We start from the raw sequence: 13,062 nt of genomic DNA on the forward strand, positions 1-13,062 counted from the left end.
GTCACCTGTAAATTCTTTTAACAGCTTATTGTTATCTTTTATTTTAAAATATATCAAAGTTCTTTTAATTTATATAATATTATAATGCGCTCTCAGGCATAGATTTCTTAGGTACAGAATCTAAAATTTTACCTACTATTTGCTCCTCCCTGAAAATAAAGAGGTTTGAGCTGGCAGAAGGCGCTCCATTCAGAAACCATATAGGGAATTAGGCAGCTGCTGTCCTTGGTGATGAAATCATTTCATGTGAATTCTTAAGGAAAACAACTAGTTAAAAAAGCAGGATAATCTTAAGTATATTGTTTGTGGCTACTGTTGGTATGAAGATAGATCTATCTGAACTAGAAAAATATAGACGCCAGTATCTTAATGTCTTGAGTTCCTGACTGCCATGCAGAGGAAATGTTTAACTATTTTAATCATGTTTCTGTATCTCAGAAAGAAAGCCCTTATGAGAGGAAATGACAATGTCCTACCACAAAGTTATCTCTTATCAGTTATAGTCTCAGTCGATAATGATTTGTCAAACTTGGACATGTGTAAAATGCAAGGGCTGTGTTATTTACTTTGGAAAGGAAAAATTAGATGAAGCTGATAAAGACGGAGTCATGGCTTTTGTTAGGAGACAGAAACCATTAGAGGCAGTCATTGTTAGCTTAGGAAAGTGTCCTTGGACCCCTCCCTCTGCCCCAGCTGAAACCTAAACCTGCTTGGATCATTCTTTGCAGTCTGAGGGGAGGCAGGGGCAATGGAGAAGAAGAATGAAGACAGCTCTGACAGAGATTTAGCATTTTTTAAATAGGGAGCAAAATGTGGACCTTGAAATAGACTATTTATGTGAGTTAGGAAACATTGCCTTTTGTTCTAGTACTCCTTCCCCACTCCCATTTATTTAGGTTTTTGAAAGTTCATTTCTTATCCTTTCAAACGTGTAGCATTCCTTCACGTACAGTGTATGTTGCTCTCCTCCTTCCACCTTCCTGAAGATGTAAGTGATTCTTTTTCATTAGTGGAAGCAGAGAAAACACATCTAGCTCAAAGCAACATGAGTCAGTGCATGCTTTACATACCTTTCTTCTCACAGCACTCTTCTGGGTTCCTCACAGTGTTCCTAGTGTTCCTCACAGAAGGGAGCATGGAGGAAAAATGATTTCTAAACAGTAGGCTATTTGGAGGGTGGAAATAAAGTTTGCCCCATTCTGCTCCTTCTTGTCTAGATTTCTGTGTACCACTTTCAAAGCAGGAAAGCATGTGCTTAGGAGGACTTAACTGGATTATGATTTCAGAGGCTAAGAAATAGCAGAGCCAGTACTTCCAGGTCAGAGTACTTTAAACAGTTTGAAGCTGAATATGATGATGTCAAGACAGCCTCATAGAAAATAGGTTTGATAAATATTTGGTGGAGGTGACAGGAAAAGCCTTTGTCTCCTCTCTAATTATATTTATTTTTTATTTGGCCCAGATAAACCAGTCTTCTCAGAACATTAGTAAAGGGCCCCATTAGGTTATTTGTCACAGATTTCTGGGGAAACTGTCCCCTAATGTGGATGTTCATTCTGTAAGGATGGGTCTGACTTGTGAAAGGACCAAGGCTCTGTCTGAGCAATGGTTAGAAGCAGTTTCCTTTTGAATGAAACCATGGCTCTGAGTTCAGAGCAAAACAAAATAAATAAACTGCATGAAGAAGAGCATATAAACAAAGTTGTGATGAAATTTGTTTAAAATTAGGTAAAGTTTTCTTAAACTTTTTTAAAGTATATATTTCTAAAAAATAACTTTATAATTGTTAATTCTAAATAAAGGGAAAAAGTTTCATTTTCTATACAGATCAAAAAAATGTTTTTATACATTTCTTTCTTGTCTTTTTTTATATGCACATGTAATTTTTAGGTAATTTAAATACTATTGTAAATATAATTTAATGGAAATTTTCTATTGTTTCTTCTTTTGAGATTGTTTTCCACTTAGCTCTAGTTTTCACTAGTAGGCTCTGGTTTTCTGGAAAAATAAAATAACTTTCCTTGAAATCTCCACTTCATAGAGGAGCAACTGTAAAGGTGCTTTAATATTGTGGTCATTTCAAATAAGAATGCCTGGAATGATCACCTGCTGCCTCTTTTTGTGTTGAGATGAAAATGAGTATCCATTGTACTCTTACATGCTTTTTAGTCGTACTTTTCTTTACCTACATGGTGCCCATCTGTCCATAAAATGTTTTTCTCAGTAATTTGGCAATGCTCACTAACTGTTTCTTTCTCTTTTTTCCTTTTGGCCGCACCACGCGGCATGTGAGATCTTAGTTCCCCGACTAGGGATCGAACCCACGCCCCCTCCATTGGAAGCATGATGTCTTAAGCACTGGACCGCGGGGGAAGTCCAATGCTTACTAACTTTTCTAAATGCCTTTTTTTTTTTTTTTTAAAGGGAAACTACGCTTTGGCCATGGTGTAGGATCTTAAGCACCTTATCATCTTTGGATTCACAAAAAGTTTGTTTTGAGTGCTTACAGAGTGTACACTGTATAGAGTGAGGTTCCCAAACATAGAGATTTAATCTCTACTCTCATGGATGCAAAGCAAATGAACAGAATAGTCAATAAACTTGAACCAATATATAGAGAGATGTGATGGTTTTGGAGGGAAAAGAAAGTAAGTATTGTACTGTTGAATTGCAGAATGAGTAGATTTCATTAGGAACAGCATCTTGATGAAGAATCTGTTACCTAAAGAAGATATGAGGCTTACTTTATGAAGTAAAGGAAACTGACCTTGTAATCATGAATCAGCCCAACCCAATTTAGATGTGCCTGCTGCCTATATTCTGATGAATGATACAGTTACTAGTGTTACAGTAAAAACTTTAGCTAGGTCTTTATTTTGACTACTGTATTTCTTTATGTAATTTTGTCTTTTTTGTTTTATTTTGTTTAATATTTGCTTTCGGTGTTTCCTTTTATTCTTGTTAAATTTCTATGGGTCAACTGGATAGTTTGATAGTTTTTTTTTTTTCAGATGAGGAAATTGAGGTCAAAGTTAAGTGTGACTTATTCATCGTCATGATTGTAACAAATCAGTTTTAGCACTGTGACTATACTGCAGTTCTTACCTGATGTTTTTTGTTTTACTTTCTCTTTTGATGTCTAGGATTAATCTGTATGCATTGTTCATATTACAATTTTTTGATATTACTCTAGGTTTGGTTTTCCATTCATTATCTTACTCTTAAAAATATAGGGACTTCCCTGGTGGCGCAGTGGTTAAGACTCCGAGCTCCCAATGCAGGGGGCCCGGGTTCGATCCCTGGCCAGGGAACTAGATCCCACATGTGTACTGCAACTAAGGAGCCAGTGAGCCATAACTAAGGAGTCTGCGAACCACAACTAAGGAGCCTGCCGGCTGCAACTAAGACCTGGCACAACTAACTAACTAACTAAATTAAAAAAAAAAAATCATCTCCCCCTCTTCCTGGCATATTTCTGTATTTTGATTGCATGCTGACTTAATATTCACTGATTCTTATGCCCTTCAGAAGTTGCCTGGCAGGCCATTCAAGTGGCAAGTTTTGTTTTTGACCACTGAAACTTAGTTTTTTTATGTAGAGTACCATGTATCTAAGAAGACAAAGTCAAGTTAGCAAAGTCACATTTCCACCTTTTTCTTTTCCTTCTTTTTCCTGCAGCCTCCAAATGTGTCTCTAAAAGCAGATGCAGGACCAGTTACACCTGTTTCTGTTCTGTGTCCCAACCTCGGTGATATCCTCATTGCTTATTAATGCCATGGCTGAAATGCCAAAACTAGGTGTCTGGAAGCATACTTTTTTTTTTTTTTTTTAGTACTTGAGTATTAAAAATGAGTACAGTTGCTCTTAATAGCCTTGTTTGACTATTTTATGACAATCTTGGTTGTTTTGCAGGTACCTGGGGCCCAAGATTTGGTTGATTTCTCTCCTGTTTATCGATGTCTACACATATATTCTGTCCTGGTGAGTCTTTATCTGGCTCTGCCTAATAAAAATTTATATTGAATTCAAAACTCTGCATTCTCATATTTGATAGTTTTTCTGTTTAGTATTAAGAGTAAGGAATAAGAAACTGTTACTTAAGGAGTATCAGTTATTAAAAAAGTAATTCTTTTCTTCTTGAATCTTTTATTTGTGTTTGCCATGTGATACGCTATAGCTAGTAAAGTTAATTTCTATCAGTCATCAACAGATTATTAGATTATACCTAGAAATAGTGACACACAAATTCAGATTTCTATTCTTAATTTAATAATGTAGTTATTTATACAATAGCCTATCTTTACATATTAAAATAATATTTGTAAAACCTGTTTGCTTTATCATTCCTGATAATTCTTCCTTTGTCATATAACACATATGGGAAGAGGAACCTCTCTGGGGAGAAATATTATGGGTATTAATGGGATTCTAAGAAAGGCGCTTTCTCCTTCTTGGTAGTACACCTACATGCAGACACACAGATACATACGGTCAATAAAAAAATTAAACTATGAAGCTAAAGTATCATCAAAGACAAATTGATGAGAGAAGTCCATTATCGATATATTTTATAGCAAAGTTCAGTGAAACTTCTATCATGTTGTTTTTAGTATATTTGAATATGTCTTATTGCCCAGTGTGTTATCCATTTTCTTTCCTCGTATATTTACCATAGTGTCACTTAGTCATTACTCCAGATGGTTTGGGTGGACGTTATGGCCTGAAGTATTTTTGGTGATCTCCAGTAGTTTGAGAAAAGAACTGATAGTTTCTTCTCCTCTCCTCTCCTTCCTCCTCCCACTTCTCCTTGCTCTCTGCTTCCCTCTTTCCCTCTCCCTCTTTTCTCACTCTCTATTTCTTCTCTCCATTTATCATTCTTGCTATATAAAAATGAAGCAAGATATAGATAAAATTGTATCAAGGCATCTAAAATAAGTGACAGTTTCTTTTCAATATCACGTACAGAGAGTTAAATAAATTATAAACATCTTGGTTTGTGACACACTCTTTTCATCATTTCATACAAGGCCCCTGTTGTATTTTATTTTATCATGTTTTTTCCATTCATCCCATGTCCATAAGCCCATTTGTCTCTCATCCCCAAGTATAGTAACTCTAATATGTTTAATATATGATCATGGTTGTGTTTGTGTCCTTGAAAAATATATAGTGACTTGTATATGTATTTGTTTTTAACTTATTCAGATAGTATTGTCTTACGGACCTAGTTCTATTTCTTATATCTTTTGCTTAGCGCTATTTTTAATATCTGTCCTCCTTATAGTCTGTATATCTAGTTCATTGCCTCCCACTTAAACGTGATAGTTAATTGATGGTTTGTATTTGCTGTATTTAATTATCTATTACTTTAGTGATAACACTTAAATTGCCTATAATATTCTGCTGTAACAAATAATACCCTCTTATGGACTGGTGTGTAAGTTTCTATGTTTTCTATACCTAGGCATGAAATTCTCGGGTTATAAGGTATATGTATCAATATAATATTTAATTTCACCAATTTCTAATAACCTGATGGATATTGATATCATTTTAATTTGCATTTCTCTGATGACTGGTAACATTATGTTTCTCTCTATAGACTTATTAATCACTTAAGATTTTTCTTCTCTGAACGGCCTACTTTTGGTCTTTGTTCAGTTTTTTTAATTGGATTTCTTGTTTTTGTCTTTTCTGTTTGCCGGAAAGAGACATTTCAGAAATTCTTCCAATATTGTAGATATTAACAGTTTAAGATATTACAGATATCTTTTTTCCAGTTTGCCACCAGATTCTAAACTATGTCTGTGTTATCTTTTGTGAAACAGAACTCTTTGATTTTAATATAATCAAGTCAATCAGTATTAACCTTATAATCTGTACTTTTTGATTCTTGTTTTTAAAAAATCCCTCTCTCTTTCAAGGTCATAGAGCATTCCTCTTCCATTACATTTAACATTTTATCATTCACATTTTGATTTTGATCCATCTTGTTTTCACTGCTGTATGTATAGGTATGAGGTAGGGGTCCAACTCAATTGTTTTCTATGTGAGGAATTCAGTTTTATTAATCCCATCTATTACATAATCTGTACATCACTCAGTAATTCCTGGTAGTACATCTGGCATACACTAAACATTCATATTTATGTGAATCTGTTTCTCAGCTCTATAGTTTGTTATATTTGGTTTTGTAATATATCTACATATATAGTAAAAGAAGTACCTTCTCATTTTTCCTCTTTTAAATTGCTTTCACTATTTATAGAACTTTATTTTTCCATATATATTTTATAGTCAGTTTGAGTTTATAAGAAAAAATTTCTTAGAATATTTGTTTGAATCAATTGAATTTATAGATAAGTTTTGGGAAGAAGTGACCACTTTATAATGGTAAGTTATCCCATTTGTGGAAGAATAAGATCTACTTTAAAGTTATTTAATTAAGATGTGTTTCTATGTTAATAGCCTTGGGCATTTTTTTTTAAGTTAACAAGAAAATGCTTATAGTTTTTGTTGCTATTTTCTACTTTATTTTCTAATATTATTGCTGATATTGAGAAACACTATTGATTTTTGTAAGTTAACCTACATCTGACAACCTGCTCAACTCTTTTGCTAGTTATTGTAGTTTGTTTTTTTGGTTTATGATAGGTTTTCTGTGTAGTTGATCATAATATATGCAGATATTGACTTTGTTTCTTTTCTTCCTAGCCATATATCTCTTTGTTCTTATTGTGCTGTTGTATTGACCAGGATCATCATTACTTTGTTGTCTAGTAAAGTGATAGTGGACATCCTTCTGTGTTTTCTAATTTCAAAGAGAGAGTATCTAAAGTTTCTCCATTAACTTGATGTTTACAATAGGATTTTGGTAAATATTGTTTATCTAGTTATTCCTAGACTTCTTATAATTTCTTATAAAACCATAAATGAGTACTGAATTTTATTAAATTTGTTTTCCAAATATACTGATATAATGCTATGGTTTTTATCCTTTAATTCATGAAGGTGATGGATTTCATTGATAGATATTTCTGATATTAAACAATCCTTGCATTCCTTAGATAAATCCAACTTGATGAGGATGTATTACTGCCTTTTTTTTTTAACACCCTGTGGAATTCAACTGCTTTTGGTTTATTTATTTTATTTTTAATCTTTTTTGTGTTTCTGTTTATGGCCATAGTTTTCTTTTCTTCTAACTCTTTTTTTTTTTTTGCATTGTCTTTATGTGGTTTGTAAGTCAGTGTTATTTTAACCTCTTTAGAATTGTTGAACATTCATCCCTTTTTTCTATTTTATAAAATGATTTGTATAAGATAGAAGTTATCTATCTTATAGTTGAATAGAAATCACATATGCAGTAATACACATTTTTTCCTTTGCCACGTACTTCCCTCTCCTTTCTCTCTTATTATCTTGCTTCCATGCTCCATGATTTTGTTTAGTCTCTTCAATAGTATGTATGGTTAAAGAACCATATTTGCTCATATAAAGTTTTATAAGCCTCATAATTGCAAAATCAAGTGCATATTTCCTCTCAAATAGTGTAAAGTCTTGAAAATGGGTAGTTTGTTTAGTTTAATGCTATATCCTCAGTACTTACAACAGTACTTAGTGTAGGTACTCAATAAATATTAGTTGAATGAATAGATAAATAAGTGGTACCTAAAGATGGATAAGTCAAGGACTTATGCTTTTACAGAACTATAATATATCAGGAAAGAAGTTACAACCTTTGAATGACTATAATATGACAGCACTATATCATCACTGTGTGTATGCTAGTTTTTTAAGCTTTATAAAGATTTAATGATATAGAAAATATAACAAATTTTCCTCAAGTGAGAATTCTAGTAGTGATTCATAAGAGTACTGAGGTAATTTATTTGCACACTAGTGGTGTTAAGCAAGTCACCCAAACCTTAGCTTTCTCATGTATAAAATGCAATAATAATTACCACTTAGTGCAGTTATAGATATTGTATGAACGGTGCCTATCTCTGGCACATAGTTGGCATTTAATAAATGGTAGTTAATATGGCAAAAATTATGTGTCTCTGATGTGGTCATTAGACATGTTATTGGTAATTTTCAAAGTATATGACAAAGTGTAGACATGTTGATAGAGGTTGTAGTTTCTGCCATCAACATGCAAAGTTTATCAATTATTTAAAATTCACACATTCTTAAATATACAAAGCCTATATAATCTTAAATTGTGAGGACAAAACAGGGAGACCTTAAACTGCCCACTTCAAAATAAATTCTATACACTGGTATTCAATAATATTGAAATATTTATTGTTCATAAATTTTAAAGCATTGTTTATATGGCAGAAACAGGCCTCTTCCCCCAATCATAAAGTTTCTTGAGTTTTGAAGAAACACCCTATCTCAACTAGGGTGATAAGAACTCAGCTCTATTTTTTCTGGAATACATGTTTATTTTTTAGATGTCGCTGTTCCATTCCTATAGGGAATTTAAATAACTCAAATATCTCATTTGCTAAAGCGAGGGCCACAGCATGTATAACTTCCAAGGTTGACTTTTCACAGCTTTTTGGGGGCAGTAATTTATCACTTTTCTGTACTTGTTTCCACATTCTCAAATCACTAATTTGTATTATTGTATAATGAAAGATAGCTCCTCATAATATTAATGACAAATATATTTAATATAAATATTCTTAATGTTTTCTTATTTCCTGATGTACTTAATATTAACATTAGGCTCTAAGAAGAGATTTAGGAATAGAGAAATAGAGAAGCTTATTAGAGGACTAAGGAGAAAGTAGTTTTCCTCTCTCTCATTCCTTTCCATTCCTATACTTGTCTCTACTTCTTTACTCTTCATTCCCCCATCACCCCAGGATATTTACTGTTCATACCACTACCCTGAATCTGTATCTTACTGGACTTTTCAGCTGCTTTTGACTTTGTTGACAGTTTACCACCTAAAACTCTTAATCCCTTCCTTTTTTCTCAATAACATATCCAGATCTCCAAATCTTGCAAATGTTACCTCTTAAATGTAGTTCTACTTCATCCTCCCCATCCTAAAATGATTGCCCTAGTGCAGATTTTCATCAGGATTATTGAAAACAGTCTCCTAAATGTTCTCCCTACCTTGTATCATAACCCCCTCACTCACTTCTCACTGTAGTGTTAATAATCTATCTATCACACAAATCTGACCAATGTTGTCTCCTTAAAATGCTCTGATTGGTCATCCGTGGAGTAAAATATAGAAGTATAGAAGAAGATACAGCATATGGAAGTACATATCCATGTCTGGTCTGCCATGTTTCCTGCTGCTTACCACCGTGCTTTAATGATACTGAACTGCTTCCAGTTCTTTGAATGAACTATGTTATTTCATGCATCTCATCCTTTTTTCATGCTAGTCCTTCTGCCTGAATTACTATTCCCATTTCTATTTTACTGATTCATATTCATTTCTTATTTATGTCCTCTAGCAAATTTTCCTGATGTTTCACTTTGAGCACAGTGGACCCTCTTCCTCTTTGCACTATCATAGGACTCAGTACATATTTACATTAGTGCTTACTGTATTATATCATTGTATTCTAAATAGGCATTCTTTTTCCTCAATCGACTATAAGCTTTTTTAGGGCAGGTACCATATTTTATTCATTTTTTTAGCCCTAGCACTTTGCACTTAGAATTAGTAGTATATAATACTAAGTAAATGTTTGTTTTTTACTTTGAAAGATAGCTACCCTCCTTTTGACCTGCAAATGAATCCAGCATTCTAGTCTCAGTCAATGTTATACAATATCAGAGCTGGGACTTATACAAGGGAAAACAGTTCTATTGGTATCCAACGGAAGGATCATAACAGAAGTAACAAAAAGTTCTAATATTTGTCATTTACAATAGTGTTTATCTGAACTTTTGGCCTGGAGGATAACAAGGCACACTTTGAATAAACATGGCAATATTTATTATTTTTAGTGAAACCGACCTTCCATTCACCCCCCTTTTATGGCTGTGCTGCTTATAAATTCCCAAAGGATTATTTGAAAAATCCTACTTATATCTGCCAGCCTTATCAGTAGGGCAGGAGTTCACGTATTGTAACAGGAGGTCAGATTTCGGTCATGGTCTTATAGATGGGGCAAGCACCTGTAAATTCTTCCTTTGGTGACTAAAGTGAAGTACAATATCAAACAGGCTGTGAGACTTTTCTAGGAAGTGCTGAACTTTGGCAGGAAGGGCAAACTTTGGCAGAAGGAGGGGAGGGAAGAAAGTGAACAAGGGTCAGATAGTGGTTAATTGAGACTTGGTCCTTGATGTAGTAATGCAAATGGAAGTGTGCAGGGCAAAGGTAGGTGTGTTTTATAGAATTGTTTTAAACAACTTATACTGTTTAAATCTTCCTGTACAGTTTGGAAATGGGCAGGTAAGGGACAGGATATGAAGCATTTTACAGTCATTATAGATAATTTTTTTAGGAAGGGAGAAAATAACATAAAGTAAAAATTTTATTGGAAGGGGAATGATGAATAATAATAATCTGAAGTTCTTGTACATAGTGTAGTTGTAGTTAAAAAGAAGAATGGACTATCTGTCTAATGAAGACAGAAACCAGTGTGTCTTACAGATTTTTAAAAAACTCTATCCAGTGATGTCAGCCATGTTTATGGGCTCCAAGCCTCGAACTCCAGTCAATTTGGACAAAGATTTGTATGTACTTTAAGCTTCTCTATTTACTATAACATTTTTCTGACTTTTCTCCAAATTTGCTGCTCACTCACCCTTCTTTCACTGAAAGGGTGTATATATGTCCCCTAACAAGGATCTTGGGTATCATTAAGAGATTGGGGGAGCAAACCTGTAAGTATAACTGTACCCCTAGTTTGTGCCTCATTTATGATCTTCTTGTGTTATATTGTTGTTAATGATCATCTGCTCATGAACAATTAAAAAAAATTCCCAGATTAAAAAATGTTGACAAATGTACACCTTTGATTTATGTACTTTTCTGCATGTGTGTTATACTATAATGAAAAGTTTACTTTAAAGTTTTCTGACATCTTGGGTCTAGGGATAGCTATTATAGCAATATATGGATTTTTTCTTAGTAGGCAGCAACCCCTCAGTATTACATAAGTCATCAGAACCTTAGTTTTATCTAATTCTCCTTCAGTCACTAAAGGACACTGTAAAACAGCCTAAGATATAAGGAAAAAAGGATGTTGTTGTTCCGTGAATTCATTATTATAAAGACAATATAATACTGCAAGTATAGTATTTCTTTTAAACTTTCTTCAGCAAGAGGCCTCTGAGAATTAGATGAGAGCTGTGAACCCTTTCCGCAGACAAAATGCACGTATATACATGCACCTGATATTTTGCTTCGAATTTCAGAGGCTTCCTTCCCTAACTCCTGAATCTTATCCATAGGCCTAGAAAGAATTCCTCGTCTAAAGGGAACTACAAGCTGAATTAGGTTTCAGGTATCTACTGACCATAGACCTATGCCCCAGAATAGTTTACCCCATTCCGTTTGAGTATCCCCTTTTATAAGCCTCCTAGGGACTCCCTACCACCTTGTCTTTTTCTTAGATTTGGAAACCTTGCCAAAATCTAAATTTAAAAGCCTATTTCAAAGGGACCTTATTTCTTTGTCCTAAATCTTTATTCCCTGGGACCATTATATATGGGCAAGCTGGTGACCTGTTTTTCTGGTAAGAGTAAGTTAGCCTCAGCATCTAAACTAATAGTTTTGTCCCCTGAATTCTTCTACTTAGAAGGGTTCAGAGCAGAGATTTATAAATAATTATGAGAACTGGAGTTAGTAGTTTATCTCCCCGAATATAACTAACTGTGTTAAATTTCAGAATATTTTACCTCTTACTTGCGTTTAAATATCTCTTTTTAAGTACTTGGCTATAATTAGGAGAGGTGAATAAGCAGAAGAGTTAGAATTTACCCACAATTTCTTTACAGTCCTTCATGATTATTGTTGAGGCAGGGGATGGGGAAGGTTGGGTGGGCAGTAATATTCCTGGAACATGTTTCTCCCTTTATAATCTGATATAATCCCTTTGCGATCTATTGGTATGGTCTGTACCGGCAGCTGGGAGAATTTACAAAATCCATCGTCATTAACCACAGATATAGCAAGGAAAGGATTTGGAGTGTGGAAAAAGGAAAAGATATTAGCAGTTCTAAGTGACATGAGTTTTCTGCAGTGTGAAGGGAATTAATGAAATTACTTAAAGAACTTTGTGGTAACAATTGGCTATTATATAAAAGTACTTGGAGAATAAATATTTGAAGGGTCTAAGACACTATTGAAGTTTTCAATTAAAGAAAAATGATTAGTTTTGGCATTCTCAAGGTTAGACTTCGAGATCCTTTTGAGTAGTGGTAGTTGAAGTGTTGTTTCTTATGCATGTATTTATAATAATATTATCTTGGATTTTTTATAGTACTTTGTCCAGCAGTCTCATAGTGCTATATAAATTTGACTGCATTAAATGAGGAAAACATCTCACTTGGTAGAGACTAGCCTCACTCCAAAATAGTTCTTTTATTGCTACCAGAGGTTAGGTTTTAGGATTCTTATTTCTGTACTTTTATCAAAAGGCACTTTAGCTCTTTAATAACCAAGTAAATTTAGTAGCAAGAATTGGAACATAGACTTAAAGCAAATCTGAAGGATTGGGTGTATTTTTGATGGTCAGATTTTTTGTTGTTGTTGTTATTGATTTAAAAAAATGAGACCCCCTTTAAAAAAACAGCAAAATAACTCGGCTACATCTTGATTTTAAGATAGTTGATTGGCAAATGAAAAAAAAAGATATTCATACATCAACTTCACATAGCTTTTGACAAGGCTTCTCACAGACCATTGATCTGGCAGTGAATGCTAATAAATAAATAGAGCTCTGACTGATTTTTTTAGTGTTCATTAGAATTGTACTTTTACCATAACCTAGTTTATTTTTTAAAGCTATCCTGATTCTACTTTAAACAGAGACTATTGATTTTTATTAATTTATATAACTGTAGTAAAAATGCATTATT

General features: G+C 33.7%; 1 protein-coding gene across 3 annotated transcripts in view; it reads left to right on the plus strand.

Annotated features, from left to right (window-relative positions):
- Positions 1 to 13,062, plus strand: part of EXOC6B (exocyst complex component 6B) — a 618,471-nt gene that overhangs the window by 204,714 nt on the left and 400,695 nt on the right. For all 3 annotated transcript variants that reach the window (XM_024756397.1, XM_024756398.1, XM_024756399.1), the window contains one exon: positions 3,913 to 3,981. In XM_024756397.1, coding sequence (XP_024612165.1) covers positions 3,913 to 3,981 — 69 coding nt within the window. The remainder of the gene's footprint in view (positions 1 to 3,912; positions 3,982 to 13,062) is intronic.

Source organism: Neophocaena asiaeorientalis, unplaced genomic scaffold, assembly GCF_003031525.2.
Source record: "Neophocaena asiaeorientalis asiaeorientalis breed wild unplaced genomic scaffold, Neophocaena_asiaeorientalis_V1.1 scaffold303, whole genome shotgun sequence".
Lineage (NCBI taxonomy): Eukaryota > Metazoa > Chordata > Mammalia > Artiodactyla > Phocoenidae > Neophocaena > Neophocaena asiaeorientalis.